Source organism: Ochotona princeps, chromosome 11 (assembly GCF_030435755.1).
Source record: "Ochotona princeps isolate mOchPri1 chromosome 11, mOchPri1.hap1, whole genome shotgun sequence".
Taxonomy (NCBI): Eukaryota; Metazoa; Chordata; class Mammalia; order Lagomorpha; family Ochotonidae; genus Ochotona; species Ochotona princeps.
Genome location: NC_080842.1, coordinates 42360184 through 42383488, shown reverse-complemented (window position 1 = coordinate 42383488; position 23305 = coordinate 42360184). Strand labels below are relative to the sequence as shown.

Genomic DNA, 23305 nt, shown 5'->3' with positions numbered 1-23305 from the left:
CACGAGATTTTAGTGTCTAACTCAACATAAATATCAGAGGATGATACCTGTTGCCTTTGTAGAAATAACAAGTATTCAGATTTATTCCTGACAAACCAGAATAAGTCGAATTATTTTAAAGAGAAAGGTTATATAGCAAAGATATTGGAAATGATCTGTTAAACACAATTCTGGGTTTAGCAACCATTTCAATTTTGAAGAATACTTCCACGCTAAAAGTCCTTAAAAGTCTGAGCCACTTTAAGTCCCTAAAGTGATTCACTGCTTCCTAGACTGGACTGGAGCACTATTTGGAAAGTGGACATAGAAAGCTTCAGGTGAAAGGGCGTATAACACAAATGGCCTTAAATTGGTCACCTATTTCACATAAAATGACTAGCACCTCCTACCTGCTCCCAAAGTAAAGAGGCCTAACGGGCCACAAAAATTATGAGTAATATTAAGCTTCATTCTTACAATGAGAAATCCGTGAGCTTAGAGCAGTTCCCCATATAAAGCCTCAGGGTCAAGGCTGCTGCGTTCAGAATAAACAAGGACAGAAGGAGAGGCAGGCCGCAGGTCCAGGAAGCTCCTCAAGGCACAGTGTCCAACCTCTCAGGGACTCTCCTGCAGCCCGTCTTCTGTTTCCAGTTCTGCCAACTGCCTCCTGAGGAGATTGACTTTTGCTTGTAGCTCTTTGTTATATTCAATAATGTTAACCATTTCTTCATATGCTTCATCCAAGTACTTAGAGGATCTATTCCAGCGTAGGAAAATACCTATTGAATCCAGAAATGGAAAACAGAAGGGAGAAAGACAGTCACTAACGTATTTGTGGATATAATATCTAATTTCTTATATTTGTATTCTCCCATTTGTTTCATTACTTCAAATTTTATTATACTCCAAGTATATAAGAATCAAGATACTATTTTATATATAAAAGCCTGATCTTCAGCACATGTGCCCTGTTAGTTGAAGAAGCTGTCTTTCAATACTGTAGGTAATCCCTTCCTCCCCCCCGCTTTTTTTTTATTATAGAATAAATAAATACGGCCATGCCTCAGTAGAATTGGTTCCAAAAAGCCACGTCGATCCCCAAGGTGAGGATGCTCAAATTTGATACAGTGGAAATGCCATGTAAACAGTTCATATACGAGTAGTGTAGCTACAGAATGACAAGAAAAATAGGTTGCACAGGTTGTTACCTTTTTAAAATTTCCTTGTGCAATCAGTCCTCTATAAGTGTCCTCATCCTCAAGTTTTACCCAATTGCAGAGACAGCAATTCTTTCAGTAATTTATTTGTTCAGAATTGAATTCAAAAGTTTTTTGGCACTCAAGTCAAATTTCATGGAGATCATACAGAAAGATACATGAATTTCAAAATACTTGGGTACCAAGAACTTTAATTAGAAAAGTGCCCTCTACCCCCATCTGCTGATTCACTCCTCCAAATGTCTGCAATAGACTGCAATATCAGTCTGGAGCCAAGACCTGGAAACTCAATCAAGGTAACCCATGTAGATGGCAGGGACCTAATCACTTAACCCATCACCTGCCACTTGCCAATCTTACATGTTAATTTGTGGCTTACTGACAAAATCAAATGCCTGTCTGAAAGTTATCTTAATTCCATTTTCCCCAAGAATTTTGGGAAGCATCCTCAAATTTTCTTCTACCTGGACTGTGACTATTAACTGTATCATCCTAAAATAATGCCTTAAAGATATTTAAGAACATAAAAACTTTCTAGGCTACAGCATGTTAGTAATTGGCAATTCTATAATGGCTTTATGATTCAATAAGAGTACTATTTTATAGGGGCCAGCATTGTGGTATAGTAGGTTAAGTCTCTACCTGCCAACACTGCCATTTATATGGGCAATGGTTTGAATCCTGGATGCTGTAATTCCAATCCAGCTCCCTGCCAGTGGCCTGGGAAAAGCAGAAGATGAGCCATGTGCTTGAGTTCCTGCTACCCATGTGGGAAACCTGCAGGAAGCTCCTGGCTCAGTGTTGGCCATTGCAACCATCAAGGAAGTGAATTAGCAGATGGAGGAGCATTCGTTCTCTCACTTTCAGATAAGTAAACCTTTAAAAGTTTATCAAATATTTTTAATGCTATAAACTGTCATAGGCCCAGCAAGTCCTTCCATATAATATAATCAGTGCTACTAGAAGAAATAGAACCATAGCTTAAAGGTGAACTGATGTGATTTTTCTATTCTACAAGCCTTCATTGTACAAATTAAGTTAGCTATAATGGAAATATTAACAGCAGATACATGTTAAGGCCAGGGAACAATCTTTAACATGCTTATGAAACACATGCTATCGTAAGAGTTTACCTAATACAAGATTTCTCCCAACTAGAAAGCAAGGAGGCACTAAACACACACTCAAACTCTGTTCTTAATGGCGTGCTAAGAATCCATCCACATAAGAAAATGAGGCCAGTACTATGGCATAGTAAGCTAAGTCACTGCCTTGTGGTGCTGGCATTGGGGCATCAGTTCAAGTCCCGGCTGCTCCATTTCTAATCCAGCTCCCTGCTTATGGCCTGCAAAGCAGGGGAAGATGATCCTGAGCCTTGAAACCCTACACCTACATGGGAGACTGAGAAGCTCCTGATTCTGGATCACCAGAGTCCAGCTCTTGCAGCCATGTGAGGGTGAACCACCACATTAAGATCTGTCTCCCCTTCTGTTACTCTACCCTTATTAATCCTTTTAAGGGTGGGCTCTTTTAAATTCAAGCTTCCTTTACCACTTAATCCCTAAATCCTCCATGAGGTTTGGGTGGACTGAAAATGACTGAACTAGTTCTTCCCAACTACCAAACTTGGCTTTTCTCCCACACAGCTAGCCTCTCGTTTCACTTATTCAATGTTTACAGTGACATTTAAGAAAATTATCCCAGAAGTCTGAAGTACAGCTGTTATCTCTTGAAGCTCCTGATCCTCTACAACCATCCTGAAATCAAAGTTCAGAGCAGTCAGAAGTCCTTGCTGAAAGCAAAGCTGATACTCAGAACGTGGAGAATATCTGAGGCCATTTTCCCACACTTCTAACAAGTGGGAATGCCTCAGCAGGTAAGATGAGAAGCATAACCTGCAGAGGAAGGAAACAGCCAGTGACAGAACAAAAGGAACAAGTGACAGCTGACATCTAGAGAAGGTACAGGAATAGATGTGATCTCACTTCCAGGAAACAAAAAAATCCAGGCCCCTTTTATACAAAGGGCAAAGTTATCCACGCCAGGGAGCCCACTGAGGGCATGACACATTAGAAGAGAGACTAATAACTGACACTGATGGTAACTGGGTTTAATTTACCAAACAGCTATCATGCTCATGTTTTATGCAGCTTAATACAATCATGAATAAAGATGTGTTTACTGCTTAAATGATTTAAAATTGAATAGCATATTATGATCTGTTTAATGAGCACAGTTATTACATTTTTAGATTTTGGAAAACAAGCTTTGCTCTTCAAGGGCATATCCATTAACAGTGAGCTTATCTGCATTACTGCACTTAGGATATTTGTCCATTTGAAGACCTACTGAGACAGCCAGTCCCGAAACCCTTGAATAGTGTTTAACCTAAAATTTACCTAAATGACTGTTGTGCTCAAAGTATTACTAAACATCTATTTGAAAGGCAGACTTAGACAAAGGGAATAACAGATTTTCCATCTGCTGGTTCATTCCTCAAATGGCCAGGTCTGTTCAAAGCAAAAGCAAGAAGCCCTGAGCTGCTTCCATTGGTTTCCCACATGGGTGCAGAGCCCCAAGCACTTGGGCCATCTTACACTGCTTCCCCAGGAGCTTTAGCAGGGAGCTGGACTTGAAGTGGAACAGCCAGGTCTTGAATTTGCACCCATTTGGGATACCAGTGTTGTAGGCAGCAGTTTAACCAATCATGCCACAGCACCAGCCCTGCAATATGATTTCTTATCCAGGGAAAATATCCAACATAAACACCATCACTATTAAATAATCACTAGTTTCTCAGATGGGACTGAAAAACTGACTGGACAACTGATGTAAATCACAATGGTATAACAGGCTGATCTTCCGCCTATAAGCACCGTACATCTCGGGTGCTGGTTTGTCGTGTTGTGTTCAGCTCCCTGTTTCTGGCCTCAAAGCAGCGGGGGATGACTCAAGATCTTGTGCCTCGGGCCCAGCGCAATGGCCTAGCGGCTAAAGTCCTCGCCTTGAACGCCCCAGGTTCCCATATGGGCGCCGGTTCTAATCCTGGCAGCTCCACTTCCCATCCAGCTCCCTGCTTGTGGCCTGGGAAAGCAGTCGAGGACGGCCCAAAGCTTTGGGCCCTGCACCCGTGTGGGAGACCTGGAAGAGGTTCCCGGCTTCAGATCGGCGCGCATCGGCCATTGTGCTCACTTGGGGAGTGAATCATCGGACGGAAGATCTTCCTCTCTCTCCTCCTCTCTGTATATCTGACTTTGTAATAAAATAAATAAATCTTTTATAAAAAAAAAAGATCTTGTGCCTCCACACGCATGTGGGAAACCCTGAAGAAGCTCCTGGCTTCGGGTTGGGTCAGCTCAGTCCTGGCCATTGTGAGCATCTGGGGAATAACCCAGCAGATGGAAGATCTCTGTTCTCCTTCCCTCTAAATTCTGCCTTTCAAATAAAAACAAATCTTAAAATATTGGGCTAGTAGCATGTTATTTAACTTCATGGCACTATAATTTTCTATTTTTCTTCCTGTTTTTGCATTGTGGCTTTTCATTTAAGGGGATGTATAGTAACTGTGTAATGGAGACTATCATATCCAGATGTGAGGATACAATACTTCCATATCCAAAGATAGACTCCCACTGAAACTGTTTACTACATCTTGACAATAGGATGCTGGACTCTGCCATTGTCCATGCCCACAGTGATGGATATATCACTGTGTATGAAGAACTATACAAATCATTATAGGGGAACTTGGTGAGGAGGGAGGGAATTGTGGCGGGGATAAGGGAAATTCCAGGGCCTATGGAATTGTATCATAAAATGATAGTAGTAAAAAAATAGATATATTGGGAACACAGTTATATAGGAATCTGACTCACACTCCTTGGGAATTAACAGCAGCAGCTTGCACTGACAGAGAAAAGCAAGACCACCCCACTGCAAATGAAAAGCTTGCAATGGATAACTGGCTTACCTTCCCACAGCTGAAGACTCTGTGGAGCCACGGAAGGCCAGATGACGAGGGCATTGGCTTCATAGAGAGGGTTGGTGAATTTACTCAGCTCACTGGGGCGGTTGACCCAGGACCACAGGGACATCGTTTTCTGCTGGAGCTTCAACTTACACCTGATTACAAAGGAAAATCGACATACAAGCAGTTTGTTTATAACAACCACTATTAAATATCCCTCTTAATGATTACTATATATGGTGTAAGATAGAACACACAGAATGTAAGATAGAAACCTAAAGACGTGGAACTATGAGGAAAATTACAAAACCTTGAAAAAACTTTTAAAAAATGAAGAAATACACCATGTTCCTGCATCATCAAAATGTCCAAATTCCAGACCTTGACACATTAATGGCCAGTAGTAAAAGTCTGTACCAGTACCAGAAACAGAGGAAGATCAATGGACCAGAACAGAAACACCAGAAGAGAGCTTACACATGTACAGCCAACTAATCAAGAAAACAGAAAACCTAGGGAAAAATGTTCTATTCAACAAATGTTGTTGGGACAATTGGATAGCAGCCTGCAGAAGAAAAACCCTTACCTTTCACCATACACAAAGATCAAATCTCAATGGATGAAGGATCTAAATCTACACTCAGAAACCACCAAACGATTAGAAGAAAACATAGGAAGCACTCCACAAGATATAGGCACAAGCAAAGACTTCCTAGAAAAGTCATTAAAAGCCGGGCCCGGCGCAATGGCCTAGCAGCTAAAGTCCTCACCTTAAACGCCCCGGGATCCCATATGGGCGCCGGTTCTAAACCAGGCAGCACCACTTCCCATCCAGCTCCCTGCTTGTGGCCTGAGAAAGCAGTCGAGGACGGCCCAAAGCCTTGGGACTCCGCACCTGTGTGGGAGACCTGGAAGAAGTTCCTGGATCCTGGCTTCGGATCGCCATAGTACTGGCCGTTGCACTCACTTGGGGAGTGAGTCATCGGATGGAAGATCTTTCTCTCTGTCTCTCCTCCTCTCTGTATATCTGACTTTCCAATAAAAATAAATATTTTTTAAAAAAAGAAAAGTCATTAAAAGCACAGTCAAAGCCAATATAAATGAGACTACAAACTAAGAAGCTTCCACAAGCAGTCAACAAAGAACAATCAACAGAGTGGGAGAAAATCTTTGCACACTATACAACAAATAGGGGCTAATATCCAGTATATACAAAGAACTGGAGAAAGAGTAACAAAACAAACCAGTTAAGAAATGGACAAAGGGGATGTGAGGGCGATCTGACTGCGACATCTGTCACCCCATTGATCGCCGGGGTTGATTCGGCTGATCTGGCTGGCTAGACGGGTGTCCCCTTCCTCCTCCACTGCTCCATGTGCGTCCCTCCCGAAGCTGTGCGCTCGGTTGAAGAGGACGACCATCCCCGCTAGAGGAGACTGGTCTTCAGTCAAGGGTATACAAGTAGCTGCGCTCCCCTGCTAGAACCTCCAAACAAGCTCTCAATAAATGGACAAAGGAAATGAGCATTTTTCAAAGGAACAAATTCAAATGGCTAATAGACATATGAAAAAATGCCCAAACTCACTAGCAATAAGGGAAATACAAATAAAAAGCACACTGAAGTTCCACTTAACCCCAGTGAGAATAGCCTACATACAGGAAACTACTAACACCTGCTGGCAAGGATGTGAGAACAAAAACGAACCCTACTCCACTGCTGGTGGGTCTGTAACTCAGTGCAGCCACTATGAAGTTGGTATGGAGAATACTCCGGCAACTGAAAATTCACCTACTGTATGACCCAGCAGCAATCCCACTCCTGAGAATATATCCAAAAGAACTGATATATATATATACATGTGTGTGTGTGTGTGTGTGTGTATATATATATGAAATGCAACCTGCATCCCTGTACTCACTGCAGCACAATCAACAATCCAAAAACATGGAAACTTAGATATCCACTGGGATAAAGAAACTGGTACACCTACTCTATGGAATACTACTCAGCCAGTAAAAACAAAATACTACTAATTTCAACCAACTGTTCCCAACTGGAGGTCATTTTGCTCAAAGAAATGAGCCAATCCTAAAAGAACAAATATCATGTTCACTCTAAGACAACCTCCATCCAAAATAAAAATAAAAAAACATATATAAGTACACACTTGTAATCTCACAAAAGATGTGAAGACCAGAGCACCAGGAATTAAAGATCAACACACTGCATCTCGACTCCTGAATAAAAGGCCCCAATGAAATATCTGAATATACCTAGACTATACAATACTAGACTTTCTACCATTGCTTCTACATACAATGTCATGACCCATGCAAAGATGAGAATGCTGGAGTCAAGACTACAGCTGAAGGACTACATTGCTGTAAAACACAGTGAACATTGGGGAGGAGGGGAGAAGCGGAAGGGAGGAGGGAAGGGAGGATGCCCTATACCTGCAAAATTGTAAAATAGAAAATAACAAAAATTCAGGAAATTCAGCAAAAGCAGTGCTTAGAGAAAAAAATTTAAATATCTACATGAAAAAGATTTAAAATGACAACCCAAACTTACATGTTAAGCAACTAGAAAAATAAGAGCAAACTAAAGCAACACCAGCAGAAGGAGGGAGAAAAGATTAGTGCACAGTTAAAATGGAACAGAAAATAAAATCAAGCTAAAGGACAAGTTCTTTGGAAAAGAAAGTGACAATTCTTTTTATAAAAGTACCAGCTTTCACCACCACTTTAAGCTCTGGAATGAAAAAGCATGAAAATTGAAAATGGAAAAGCAAAACTAGATGGAGAAAATTGATCTTATGTAAAATCCTCAGAAACACATGCACAAAACAAAAACTATTCAATCTAATAAACCTAGTGGGATGACTGGATCACAAGAGCAAACACATGATGATGATGTGGAGAAACTGGAACCATATATAATGAGTGTGAGCAGGAACAGGGGGGTGAGACGCGTCTGCGGTTTTGCTTCACAGATCCTCAAAATGCACAAGTTACCACACAACCCAGCAATTCCGCTTCCAGGTTGAACCCTAACACAAGTGAAGTGGTGTCCATTCAAAAACTTAGCTTACACTTATCATGGCATTACTGATAGTCAAGTCCACAATCCAAATGTTCACTAATCACTGGATATGATTACACAACACTATATTTAATATAAAGGAATGAAGTACACAATATTCCACAACATGGATGAACCTTGGAAACGTCATGCTAATCGAAAAAAAAGCAGTTATAAAAGACTACCTTTTGACCTAAAATAGACAAACAACAAAAAGTAGAGCTTGGAATCTGACAGGAAAGAGCTGGTGTGGATTGGCTCATGCCTCGCTGGGTGGGACACAAAGATTAGTCACTCCTCACCATGGTGTTGAGGATTTTCCTGCACACCCCCCCCCAAAAAAAATGTTCTGCACCTTAATTGTCGACAAATGTCTTGTTAGAGTTACAAGCCAGTCTAGATTATCCTAAAATCTGCCAAGATCAGCAAAATTATACTTCAACACAACAAATGGCTAAATACTAAAATGAAATAGACACAAGACAGCTGAATGGTACCTTATAGCCATTTTAAGGTATACAGCAACCGGTCCTGTATATAAACTAAAATTGAAATGTCAATGAGCTAATCAGAGGTTGTGGTTAAGAACTTTTTTTTTTTTTTTAACATACTGGTTACTCAAAACCATGTCAATTCCATAATGTTGCAAATTGCTGTTGATGTTATATTGGGCCTCTTAATTGACTGGGATGATATTCTACCAGCTCTAACTTCGGACCAGAGATGGTCTCCCCAAGAAACTGTTCAACCCATCTGGACAATAAGTAGCTGGACTCTATGCTTGGTATACGTTTGCAAGGAAAGAATCTTGATTGAATCTGAACTGTAATACTGCATCAAGGTGGAGGAATCCACCAGGGGGGAGGGGCGTTGGGAGGGGTGGGAGGATTCCCAGAGCCTATGAAACTGTCACATAATACAAAATAATTAATAATAAAAAAAAAAGACTACCTTTTGGAGCCAGCTTGGTGGTTTACAGGCTAATCCTCTAGCAACCTGCACCAGCATCCCATATGGTCACCAATTCGTGGCCCAGTTTCTCCACTTCCAATCAAGCTTGCTGTTCACGGCCTGGGAAAGCAGTGAATGATGGCTCAAATACTTGGGCCCTGCACCCACAAGGGAAACACAGAAGCAGCTCCTGGCTTTTGAGCATCAGCTCAGCTCTGGCCATTGTGGTCTTCTGGGAAGTGAATCAGTGGATGGAAGACCTATCTCTCCCCTTCTCTCTAAAGCTGGCTTCCAAAATAATTTCTAAGACCACATATTGTTTAATTCCATTGATAAGAAATATCAAAATCAGCAAATCTGTAGATACAGAGTAGTACTGTTCTAGGAAAAGGGAGTGTGAAGAGGGAGAATGGAGAGTGATGGTGACATTTGGGGTTCGTCTTAAGGGTGACTGGGTGTGGTAATGGTTGCACAAGTCTGAATTTACTTATGTGTAAGTGATTATCTCAAAAGTTTTTAAATCTTGCTCTTTTCCCTCTATTCAACTCACCCTTTTAAAAATATTTGGAAGTCAGAACAATGAAAGTAGTGATCTTTCAACCACTGGTTCATTCCCTCAAATGCCAGCAACAGCTGGGCCTGGCTGAGTCCAAAACCAGGAGCCTAGAACTCCATCACAGTCTCACACAGGTGGCAGGAACCAAAGTACTTGGAGCCATCATATGCTGCCTCCCAGGATACACATTTGCAGGAAGCAGAATGGGAGATGGAGGTGCATTTCAAACTCCTCTCAAACCCAGGCACTCCAATATGGGATGGAGACATCTCAAGCAGAAGTTCACCCCTTTCACCACACTACTTTATCTCAAGAAATTTCAGTATTTTGTAAGGTTGGGTTTTTTTTTGTTTTGTTTTGTTTTGTTTGTTTTTACAGAACCAGTACTATTCCAATCTCTCCAGATTCATAAGATTCAAGTCATCTGTGTTCATAGGAACCCTAAAACGTCTTGTAGTTGGGTATATAAACATATAAAATGACAATGGTATGACCATTGCTTTCAATTAGCTTATCTGTTCTGATAATTTATGACTAGAAAAATTCTTTATCTTAGAGATACACAATGCTACTGTCACCTGCTCTCAGAAAACAGAAAAAAATGAACTTATGTTCAGTTGAATTAACCATGCTGTCACAAAATAATTTCTAGGAAAAGTTAAATGCTTATGGTACTTCCACTGTGAGTCAACTTCAATTCCACTTTTTTTTTCCTTTGGCATAAGTAGTACACAATTATAATCATTACAAAAAACAAGACCAAAATATCAAACGTAAATTTTCCCCATCTGCATGTTTTAAAGAGGTTTGAGTTCATAATATCAGTTTAAGACATTTCAACTGAAATATGCCTAGGAACAAGTTAACTAGAGTTGAGCAGGATTAAGGAAAACACTTAGAGCAAATAAGGAAACTATATAAAATGTAAATGTATCAAAATTTTTTTTTAATCAAACTAATACAAATAACATGCTGATGTGGCAACTTTAGCAACAGTACAGACAGGAAACTATGACAACAACATTTTCTACAGCATTCAGGTCCAATTGTTTTTCTACAACTGAAGACAAAATCTATGACACACTAATGATGAAAAATTTGTCAATTCTGCTATAAACACATTGCTCTGCTTGAGTTTTAAGTGGTACTCAGATTTACTACTCAACTACACGTTCACTGTTACCCAAAGGAAGCCTGTTAAAGCATGGATTTGCAGTCAGGCACTTTTATGGATCATTCTGATGCTATCTCATAAATACACCTTTCAACTTGATGGCATCCGAGATGTGCAGCGATGATGGTTTCTATAATCTCGGGCTATCAGCAGGAGTAGGAAGAACTGTACTCCAGGTCATATTGTAAAGACTGACACGTTATCACTTCTCGGCTTTTTGGCTAAGATCAAGTGTGCTAAACACTGACACGTTACTTATCTGGATTATGCTTTCTTGATTTGATAACGCTGGATGTACAAAGGCTTTGTCTGCATGTAAGAGCCCACATCAGAAATTAACATAAAATGATTGTCTTATTCAAAGAGTTTTAGGTCAGTACGTGAGCCAATTGTAACAGACTAAATTCTAAGATATATTTTCAACTAGCAAGCGATGGGCTCAGACTATCCTTCATGTAATTTAGGTTATACCGAAGTGTAGCCTCTATCTTACATAAATGGCATTCATACAGAACTGAATCCTGGCCTCTTTTAGGAGATGATGAAAATACCTAAAAGCAAAATATCTTCATGTGAGCAGTATACCCACCTTTCACTTTCATTGTTGCCCAGGAATGTTCCAAATTGTGAAGCATAGGCATGCTCAAAAAGCATGATAAGGAAATTCTCATTGAACTCAAAAGAACAAGGAAACTGACGAAGTATCTGCCAAACACAGTCCAAAAAGAGAAGAAACACAGGTGCTTCCCACTTCTGTTTACTATTACAATAGGCTGACTGTGCACAGCGCTGCTGGAATGGGTGACCAGCCTAAGGAAAACAGGGAAATATGACAGTCACATTGAATGAAATCACATTCTAGCACATGTATTAAACACCTCCCCCCCGGTTACGATGAAATTCATAATAATTCAATAGTTCCTGTGTAGACTGATTTTCGTTTAAAATGACAATCTCAGCAATTGAGGAAAAAGAATTTCTTCACAAGGGTATGTTTAGGACATGATCATAGGACTACAATTGTCACTGGAATATTAAAGAATGATGAATTTAATGACATCTACAAAATAAACTCAAGTCTGTAAATTCTGGAGCAGAGATCATAACCTTTCAGGTACAAAGGCATCACCTATCTAAAATAATGCAGTTCATGTTACAAGGTACTTAAGCTCTCTGGAGATAAATATGGGACCTCTGATGGTCAGCTCTGATATTAAATCTTAATTACATATGAGAAAAGCTATCATCTTGAAGAGATTTTATACTGTACCTTTTAACTAAAGATACCACTGTCCTCAGTTACCTTCTTCTAACCAAGAGTAAATGTAACTATTACTTGACCCTCATACCCAAAACACAACCTTGTTACCTTTCTCTCTTCCAGCTATCTCACATGCCTGCTTCTGTCTTTGGGCCCTTATACTACGGAAACTGACAAAGGTTATGCCATGAAAATTTTCCAGTTTAATGATCTGTGAAAGCCTATTAAAATGATATGTTATAAATATGTAAAACATATTCATTTGTTTAGCTACATTCTTCATGGTACACAGCACGTAAACAATTACAGAAGGTAAGTTTAGAATAGTCTGACATAGTTGTCAGACACAGTAGACAAGGTATATATAACAGTATTAACAGAATATATGTGCATTATAATTAAGAGCCAGAAGTTCTTTTTCACCAGAGATGTAGCCACTTTTGATATATACCGAAATTGGAAAGTGAAAGTATATTTATAAATTGATCTGATGAGGAGAACTTTCATCTATAAGATTAATAGTCATCCAATATTATATGAAGTATTGTGTTCTTTCCTAGGGATAACAGATGATTAGAGAATAGTTTTGTGATCTCAAGTCAGTTTTGGAAGATCTAACTTAACCAGACATGAAAAAAAAAAGCAACATTTTTATCTGTGAAGAAGGTTACGGTCTCAGAAACTTCATGCAAGCAAAGAAGTTTAGTTGGTTCTTAAATGCTCACCAGGTTAGAGAAGGGAAGGATGCAGGCAAGACAAAGGGCCAGGGGTGCCAAATACCTTCTTCATAATCACAGTTCCCACTTTCATTCCCTGTTTGACTTTTACCTCCATGAAGATTAAGCTTAGGAGACCAGACTATGTCTCACAATGTATTTCCACTGTTTGTAGCAAAGTATAGGTTGAGTACTCCTAATTCAGATGTGTTCCACTTTGGAAAGTTTGCACATATGTAATGAGATGTTTTGGGGGGTGTGGGCCCCAGTATGAATATGAAATTCATTTTTATCTCATATTTGATTCACATAGCCTAAAGGTAAATTATACGATATTTCCAGTGTGTCTGCATTTTAACTGACTGTCACACAAGGTCAAGTTTCAATGCTCAACAAGTTTCAGATTTGGAGCAGTACACAATTTCAGGTTAGGGATGTTCAACCTACCCAGCTAACAAGAGTTTAAGTAAATGAAGTACAGGGTCCAGCACAATAACCTAGTGGTAAACCCTTGCCTTGCATATGTTGGGATCCCAAATGGGACTGGTTCACGTTCTAGTTCTCCACTTCCCATCCAGCTCCCTGCTGTGACCTGGGAAAACAGTAGAGGACGGCCTGAATTCTTGGAACCCTGCTTCCATGTGGGAGACCCAGAAGAAGCTTCTGGCTCCTAGCTCTGGATTGGCTCCGGCTGTTGCGAGCACTTGGGGAATAAACCAACTGATGGAAGATCTGTCTCTCCTCTCTGTAAATCTGACTTTCCAATAAACATAAACAAACCTTTTTAAAAATGTAAATGAAGTTCCTAGGTGAGGAATGTAAGCAAAGGGAGATCCAGAAATTCAGAGGTAATAAAGATGAACACTTATTGAGAAAAAGATAGGTCTTACAGAAAACAGTACACACAACTAAAAATCTGAGTTAATCAAAATTTCTCTCTATGTCAATTAATTCCATAACATTATAAATTGTTGCTGATGTCATGTTGGGGCCTTTAATTGATCAGGATGATACTCTGCTGGCTCTACCTTCAGACCAGAGAAGGTCTCCCCAACAAGCCGTTGAACTTGACTGGACAATAAGATGCTGGACTCTATGTTTGGTATATGCTTGCAATGAAGGAATCTCAACTGAACTTGAACTGTGGTTATGCAACAAGGTGGAGGAATCCACCATGGGGGGAGGGATAGGGGAGGGGTGGGGGGAATCCCAATACCTATGAAACTATGTCACATAATACAATGTAATTAAAAAAAATTTTTTCTCCCATGAAGTCATCTACCACAAACCAGGATCACAAGAATTTTCAGCAGTCAGTTCAAACAGCTTTCTTCACCTGCAGCCATTCTCTTTCTATGAGAGCCTCAAAACCTCGGATGGTCCTGCTTCTTGGTTCCAAGATGATCTGAGCCAAGGAGGTCACCTGAAGTGTGGAATCCGTGCCTTCTGTTCCATGAATCAACACTGAAGCTCCTTCCCTGATAGAAAAGCCCAAAGAATAAATGGGATTCTCCTGACATAGTCAGTGAACTCTGATTATAATATCTTAGTCTTAATGCATTCTATTCTGTCGAGTAAGGGATACAGAGTCTATATAAGAAATGTGATTGATAAAAGTTTCTCTTGGGGGAAAAAAAAACTATAATAAGCCCCAAATTTCACATGGCAAGAACCCAATTAGGTTATGACAAATTTCGTGAAACAACTGGTTTTTCTCTCCCTTTTTAAAACAGTCCTCATTACAGAAGGCACTTACACTTGCTGCCTCAGTAGTTTGTTAAAGCCTTTCTCAAACCCTAAACACATATGCTTATAGTTGTTTCCGACCTTGTGCCAGCTAACAATGTGATGACAGAACTTATACCTACCCACCGTTTCAGTGGGAATCTCTTCCTAAAAGGATATTTGAGTTTCTGCAACAATTTGTACTAATTCTTTTGTCTCTGCTCAAGTCTTCTGACTCATGTTTCAAGAATTAGCAGCCCTTTAAGCAAATGCCTAAACCAAAATCACTTCATAATACAACACTACTATTAGGAATTTTCAACTTGAGATCCAGATACAACAGCACATGACAAGTGATTTGTAATAAGTCAAAGGAGATACTGAAATATCACGTTACTGTGTAACAAAACATGTTTCCTTTCATTGTTATTTCAAAAGTAAGGAGGTCAGTCTGGCCTCCAAAAAGAAATAAAACTTCCTTTCATTCTTTTTCAGTTTAAGAAAATTGGTGAACTCACAACTTAAGGATTTTATAGAAAACTAAACCCATTATAACTTAAAAATTGTCATGGAAGATGTGTGTATATATACACAGTTCATTCAATGAGCATTGATTATTAAATGCCATGTCTATGCACATTCTTCACCAATAATTGATGATAATTTCATGTAGTAATGCATAAAATGATCTGAACCTGAGATATAGAATAGGCATAAAATTTAACAAAATCTATAAACATGTCTGAATAGATACAAAGTCCAGGTATCAGTGTATGTCTCTTTCTAGAAGAGTTAAGGACACTTCACCTGTCAATACACTGGGCTGCCAGGCAGGCAGTTGTCAGAATTTCCTTGATGTGAGTCAGCCAGTTGGAGGCCTCCAGCTTACTGAGCCAGCGGTCCATGTTATGCGTTTGGTCATTACAAGCTTCCACAAGTTTGATTAAACTCTCCTGAAGGACGTGATACCTTTTAAAAATAAGAAATGAAAGCAAGAAAACAATGAAGAAAGAATTCAGACAACAAAAATCAGTTTCCACGGCCCGGCACAGTAGCCTAGTGGCTAAAGTCCTTCCCTTGCATGCACCAGGATCCCACATGGGAATCAGATTTAAGCTATAAGTCTGTTCTCCTTGGCAGCTGCCCATGCAAATATGGCTTTTTTCATCTCCAAAGTACAGTATCACAGGTTGGTCACTGTGCCACTGGCAGTGAACCAAACTCATTCAGTAACGGGGTCAAATGCTGGTCAAAGAATACAACGTTTCAGTCAAGCAGGAGTAAATTCTAGAAACTTACAGTTGTGGTGACTATAGTTAATAATGACATATTGTGCACCTGAAAATCCCTAGGCTTGAATCTTAAATGTTTTCATCCCCAAAAGTATGTAAGGTGATGCATATGTTAATTAGCTGATATAATCATTCATGTGTACATACATCAAAACTATTTTACCCAATGCATACAATTTTTGTCCACTAAACCTTAATAAGGTTGACCCCATCCTTAAGAAAACCCACACATGAAAGATTTTTAGCTAAACTGATCCTAAATTAATGTGTAGGCTTCGTTTAAGCACTTGCATTTTTTGAATAGCTAGTGTCACCCTCTTCTAATAAGCTTCAAATCAGGACCCTGCCTATCTCTAGATGATTACCTCTCAATGGACTTATGAATCCTCCTCCACTGGGGATAATGAGCTTCTTGTTCAAAGCCACCTCCTTTGGCTCTAGCTTGCTGTGCCACATTCAGAGATCGTGTGTCAATGATGTAGCCGCGTTTCCCTGCCCTGAGCGTAGCATTTATTAACTTCTCATCTTCCTTGCACCTTTTCCCGTTTGTACCACTTAGTGGCTGACCACTTCGTATAATTACCTAGAAGCACAAGAAAGCTGAAAATTCAATGCCTAGTTAAAATACAAAGGAATGAGCTAGATTAAAAATATCTCAAAAATGATTATGCAGCACCTTGGAGATGGATTTGAAGCAAAAACAACGAAATATTTGCACATATTAAACAATTATTCTTCCCACTATCTCACAATACTTTCACATAATGAATTCTGTCACCTAAGACAAAATATTGTCATTCACTTAGTTCATGAGTTGAATTTTTAGTAGACCTAGACCTATAATGACGACAGCAATGGCCAGTGAGCCAATAAAACCTGACCTTGTGGGAAAGTAAACTATCCTGTCCTAAATATCTCTCTTTGGAGTATTTCAGGTTGGTTATTCAGATCAACTGCTCACTTCTGCAAGTACAGGAATGGCTCTGAAAAGTTGTCCTGTGAAATAAAATTTACTACCATCTACATTAGCAAATAGCAGATGCAACACAGGCTGTTCTGGTATCCACCTCTTTCTGGTTAGGAGGGATCCTAACAGAGAGTATGGCCCAAGAGGAGATCAGCACTGGTGGCCATTATGGGGCATCTCTGCATAACAAGACAAACTCAGGGTCTTTCCTAGCCTGCTGCATCTCCCTTCCCCAAGGACAGCCTTCAGCTAATCTCTACATAAGGTCTCCTACTCCCTGCATGTTCTTTTTCCCTCTACATTTAAGCTTATTTAATAGGCTAAATTATCAACCCTTCAGAGGGAAAATTACATTTATGACTTTCCTATAAGTTCAACTAAATATGCACAAGGATAACAATTATGAAAAGTACTAATAGCAAAACTTGAAAGTTCATGCACTATTTTTATTCAGAAAATCATCTGAAGTATCTCAAAAGCTCCTTATCTTCTGCAGCCCTCTCCCATACTTCTTAGTACTTCCAGGACTATTTGTCTCCAAATACTCTTTTGTCAGTAAATCGGTGTTATTGTACTACTTTCATCCCAGGTGAATACTATAGGTATAAACAGGCTGCTGCAGCCCTAGGCAGGGTCAGGAGCTTGAAAACCACACCGCCCCCCTTTCTGCCCACCTGTGACGCTTCCCTTCCTCACCTGGACCCTGAGACGTGGTGGTTTTGTGTTGTTGCATAACCACTCCCCTCACAAACCCCCATAAAGGGCCCATGATAGGAAGGGGCTCGCTCTCTTGGTCCTGTGCTTCCATCGCTCTTGCACTCCAACCCTTGGCCTCTGCATTTCCCACTTGCTCTCTGGCTTTCCAAGGACAGGTAGTCCCTGAACATGGCCCCTGTATGTCTGAATTCCTCATCCTCTGTTCACTGCTTGGGTGAGTCAGTGAAGATGCAAATGCTAAGATGCTTTGTATTTCTAATTTGCCTAATTTCCAGAGTTCCAGGAGAGGTGAAGCCTAGCAGTAATGGAATGTGGACAGAAAAGGTGAATGTCTGGGGCCCGGCATAGTGGCCTAGCGGCTAAAGTCCTTGCCTTGAAAGCCCTGGGATCCCATATGGGCGCCGGTTCTAATCCCGGCAGCTCCACTTCCCATCCAGCTCCCTGCTTGTGGCCTGGGAAAGCAGTCGAGGACGGCCCAATGCATTGGGAAACTGCACCCGCGTGGGAGACCTGGAAGAGGTTCCAGGTTCCCGGCTTCGGATCGGCCCGTTGCGGCTCACTTGGGGAGTGAAACATCGGATGGAAGATCTTCCTCTCTGTCTCTCCTCCTCTGTGTATATCTGGCTGTAATAAAATGAATAAATCTTTAAAAAAAAAAAGGTGAATGTCTGCAGCTTTGTAAGGGTGTCCAGGTTGTTTACTGCATGTCTTTTAGGATAACTTCTATTGTTGCGGAAGCTGAGACATAGGTCTTCAGTTTAATGGATGGGTTTCATGGTAATGGCCATTTATTCCTCTCAGGGTTTTGATTCAGACTGTATTGCCACTGGACTTGTCATTTGCTAATTTCTAGTACGCGCAGATATCACCAAGCTACATCCTAGACTTCTCTGGTTTTGATCTCTCTTGCACCCCACAATAAAGTCATCACTATTTGCTGTTAAATTAGCTACCATGAAACTTAACATGACCAAGAAAGGTCCTCTAGAGGATGGCGATGGTTAATTTTTGGCAGGTTTACCTTCAGACGGTCACAGCACTCGGCCTTAGTATTGGCTGGTATAATGCTTTTTACTCAATCTTCTGAAGCGCACTGCTGCTGAGCATGCAGGACAGGTGGCCTGATGTTCAAGCAGTATGGTTTTTAAAACTGTTTATCCTAAACACCGACTTCTGTTACATTAGGAGGAAACAGGAGCAGTTTATTGACTGAGAAAAGATTAACTATTTTAGAAACGTGTACAGAGAAAGCCCATGGCTACTCAATTCCTAACTCTTGCACTTACTTATGTTATGACCTAATGACATCAGACTTCCCTTTAAGAAAAACATTTCAAGAATTGAAGGATGTTTATCATTTTTCTGATAAATTTTAAATAAGAATAAAGCTACAAGCAAACACACACTGGGTTCTTTTGTCCTGCATTTAGAAGCTAGAACTATATGGGCTTTTCTAAGCTTGAGTAGCATCAGAGATTGAATTCAGAGGCATGTTTTCATTGCAGAACACACTCTGTTTCTGACTCCTTATAGTTTACAAGAAGGAAGTCCTGGTAAGGAGAGACCTGGCTAATCATTACAATGAACAGGGATACAGAAGAAAACATTCCAAGGATTTCCCAAACCCACCTTCTAAGCAAGCAATAGTTCTGTACTCTTACCATTCCATTTTTTTTATGATAATAGCTTAGTACTGGGAAGCGACCACCATGTCGAAACACAGCCACCTTTCGAAGAGCTTCATCATCAATGGTCTTGGGCACTATGACAATTGGTGGGTAGGAGGGACAAACAGCAAATTCCTTATTGACATAGCTTAGCCTCCATTCACTGGTCTGAAAAAAAAAAAACACACACTTCAAAGCTGAGTAATGATCTTAATATCACAAAATCAACTGAAACATTTTAAAGGACTTTAGGGATTAACTTTCACTGATAAAAGAAACCATTGCTCAAAAATTTGACAGAATACCTAAAACATGAGGGAACTTCAGAAATCTCACAAAGAAATGAAATTGAAAAATTAAGATATTTATCAACTTACAAGTTATCAAATTTAATGCACATTTTAAAAGTTGTTCATTTTCTTTGAAAGTTAGAGGAGACAGACCTCCCATTCTAGTTTATTCCCCAAATGTCCACATGGCTGGTGTTACTCCAGGCCAAAACCAGGTGTTGACTGAGGCAAGCAATGAGCAGCAGCATTGTTACAATGAAGGGTTCTCTATGGAAGTTCCCCCAGGCATTTGTCCTGTGGCTAACTTTGTCAAGGCACTCTCCTCCCAACAAATGCAATCATTCTGTGACCCTCGGAAACTAACAAGCAAAATATCTTGAGCATCCCCAAAGAGCTGTTGCTCTCACCTTTGCTCCTGACAACTTCACCTGAACTTTGGATAGCTTCTACCTTTTAGTGGCCACAGTTTTGTCTTCAGAATCATACTGTTAAAGTCAGGTTTCAGCTGTTCCAAGAAACTCTGGGACCTTGATCCCACTTGCCAAATTTCTATTAAAGTTCTGCTCTTGCTTTCATTTAATCTGTGCACACCCATCAACTGAACACACAGCTTTAATTTTTTCAGCCAGAATTGTGTAATCTAAACCAACTGAGATATCCAGGAGGTGGACTACTGGCTCTAATGTTAACATTGGTTCTCTTCAATTAGGGCAAGAACAAAATAATTTGTTTCCTTACAAATTATTATGTGGGGGGCCTGGCATAGTAGCCTAGCGGCTAAAGTCCTCGCCTTGAACGCCCCAGGATCCCATATGGGCGCCAGTTCTAATCCCGGCCGCTCCACTTCCCATCCAGCTCCCTGCCTGTGGCCTGGAAAAGCAGTTGAGGACGGCCCAATGCATTGGTACCCTGCACCAGCGTGGGAGACCCGAAGAGGTTCCTGGTTCCCGGCATCGGATCGGCGCAGCACTGGCCATTGCGGCTCACTTGGGGAGTGAATCATCAGACGGAAGATCTTCCTCTCTGTCTCTCCTCCTTTCTGTATACCTGACTTTGTAATAAAATAAATATTTTTAAAAAATTATCATGTGTGACCTGCCACTATGGGCTCCTTTTTGATACTATCTCCTATCAACTTAAAACAGAGTTACCCATCTGTAAACTTCTGGTTACTTCATGGCATTGTCCCCACAAAGCATCAGTGATCTCACCATTCTTCCACCCAGGCTTCACCCTAACTTTAATGCTTGTTCCTGCTCCAGTTTAAGTGGGATACACAGTGCTTTATAGTGGCTCTGATGTTTTCTGTTTTAGTACATTAAACTAGGTCCTGTTGAGCCATGTTACAACAAAGTAGAAGTCTATTTTGAGGCAAAAAAAAAATTAAGTCAAAATGCATAGTTGTTTCTTTCATGAGCTTTTTGAAGACCTTTCACACTTACAGTTAAAAAAAATAGAGTTTGGGCCCGGCGGCGTGGCCTAGCAGCTAAAGTCCTCGCCTTGAAAGCCCCGGGATCCCATATGGGAGCCGGTTCTAATCCCGGCAGCTCCACTTCCCATCCAGCTCCCTGCTTGTGGCCTGGAAAAGCAGTTGAGGACGGCCCAAAGCTTTGGGACCCTGCACCCGCATGGGAGACCTGGAAGAGGTTCCTGGTTCCCAGCATCAGATTGGCGCGCACCGGCCCGTTGCGGCTCACTTGGGGAGTGAAACATCGGATGGAAGATCTTCCTCTCTGTCTCTCCTCCTCTCTGTATATCCGGCTTTCCAATAATAATATCTTAAAAAAAAAATAGAGTTCAATCTTTTAGGGCCAACTTTCTGCATTCCTACATATCACTAGTTCTTAAAAAGTTCTTCCTCATATTGGTAAAGCCTGTTGCTCTGTAACTTTTTCTATTGTTTTTACCACGATTTCAGATAACAGAGTACAAATTCCCTATTACATATGGCATTCTATCAAATACTTGAAAGACAATTGTTTCCCTTTAGTCCTTCTCCAAGTTAAACATATTAAGTCTATTCATATTTATCATAGCTTTCTGTATTTAAAAAACGAAAGGGAACCAGTTGTGTCACAGCTCGTTAAGCTGCTACTTGCAACACTAGACTCTCATACTGAAGCACCAGTTGAGCCTTGACTACTCTGCTTCTGATCCAGCTCCTTATTAACACACCTGGGAAAGCAGCAGGACAATGACCCCAAGTGCTTGGGCCCCTGCTACCCATGTGGAGATCGAGATGGAGTTCCAGGTTCCTTGCTTCAGCCTGGGCCAGCCCCATCCATTATGGTGTGAGCAGACAGATGGAGGCTATGCTGCACATGTCCTTCCTTCCTCTCTCCTCCACACACCTCTGTTCCCTCTCCCTCCCCCGTCATCCTATCAATTATTTTTAAAAGATTTATTTTATTTTTATTGGAAAGGCATATATACAGAGAGGAGGGAGAGAGAGAAAGATCGTCCGTCCGATGATTCACTCCCCAAGCGGCCACAACAGCCAGAGCTGAGCCAATCCGAAGCTAGGAGCCTCTTCCGGTCTCCCACATGGGTACAGGGTCCCAAGGATTTAGGCCGTCCTCTCCTGCTTTCCCAGGTCACAGGCATGGAGCTGGATGGGAAGTGGGGCAAGCCGGGGTTAGAAGCGGCGCCCATATAGGATTCCAGGGCGTGCAAGGCGAGGACCCTAAGCACAACGCCATCACACCAGGCCCTATCAATTTTTTTTAAATGAAAGGAAAAAGTTTAAGACGTGTAACATCTTTCCTAAAACATTAGCAATTCACTGCTTAAAGAAAGGTTACAATCAAGAATTACTAATCTTTAACAATTACTCTAAGGAGTAGAAATATGCAAAATAATACTGTCAAGTAACAACTTATTTCAAATATCAGAACTGAAAACTGCTTAAAATTATAAAAGTCACATCACAAAAGCAAATATCAGTAGGTTTCTATGAATCTGAGGTAGTCCGAGACACCAAACACAGGTTAATATTATACTATTAAGAGGATGAATTTGACCAGTATATTACATGTACTATAAAACAAGAACACTGCTTTTCTTTTAAGAATTTTTATTAATTTTTATTACAAAGTCAGATATACAGAGAAGAGGAGAGACAGAGGAAGATCTGCTGCGCTGATCCGAAGTCGTGAATCTCCCACACGGGTACAAGGTCCCAAAGCTTTGGGCCATCCTCGACTGCTTTCCAGGGCACAAGCAGGGAGCTGGATGGGAAGTGGAGCTGCCGGGATTAGAACCGGCGCCCATATGGGATCCCAGCACATCCAAGGCGAGGACTTTAGCTGCTAGGCCATGCCACTGGGCCCAAGAACACTACTTTTTAAAATACTTATGTAAGATTAAATATTGGAGGATGGCACTGTGGCATATTATGTTAAGCCTCTGCTTTCAGAGTCAGCATTCCACATGGGCACTGGCTTAAGTTCTGGCTGTTCTACTTCTGATCCAGTTCCCTGCTAATGTACCTGGAAAAGCAGCCAAGGATGGTCCAAGTTCTTGGGCCCCTGCACCCACATGGGAGACCTGAAGGAAGCTCCCGACTCCTGGCTTCAAACCAACCCAGGCAAGGAGAAAGATCTTCCATCCATACGTTCACTACCCAAAAGGCCACAACAGCCAGGGGATCGGCCAGGCCCAAGCCAGGAGCTTCTTCTAGATCTCCCACATAGGTCAAGGACCCAAGGATTTGGGAATCTCCTGAATCTTTCTATAGGTTCCATG

At 40.9% G+C, this 23305-nt stretch overlaps 1 protein-coding gene across 1 annotated transcript in view; it reads right to left on the bottom strand.

Annotated features, from left to right (window-relative positions):
* Positions 1-339: 339 nt before the first annotated feature.
* Positions 340-23305, bottom strand: part of MTMR9 (myotubularin related protein 9) — a 51434-nt gene continuing 28468 nt past the window's right edge. The window contains exons 4-10 of the mRNA XM_058670094.1: positions 19266-19439; positions 16286-16503; positions 15436-15597; positions 14240-14381; positions 11516-11736; positions 5167-5318; positions 340-758 (exon numbers count right to left, since the gene is read on the bottom strand). Of these exons, the coding sequence (XP_058526077.1) occupies positions 595-758; positions 5167-5318; positions 11516-11736; positions 14240-14381; positions 15436-15597; positions 16286-16503; positions 19266-19439 (1233 nt within the window). The 3' untranslated portion in view covers positions 340-594. The remainder of the gene's footprint in view (positions 759-5166; positions 5319-11515; positions 11737-14239; positions 14382-15435; positions 15598-16285; positions 16504-19265; positions 19440-23305) is intronic.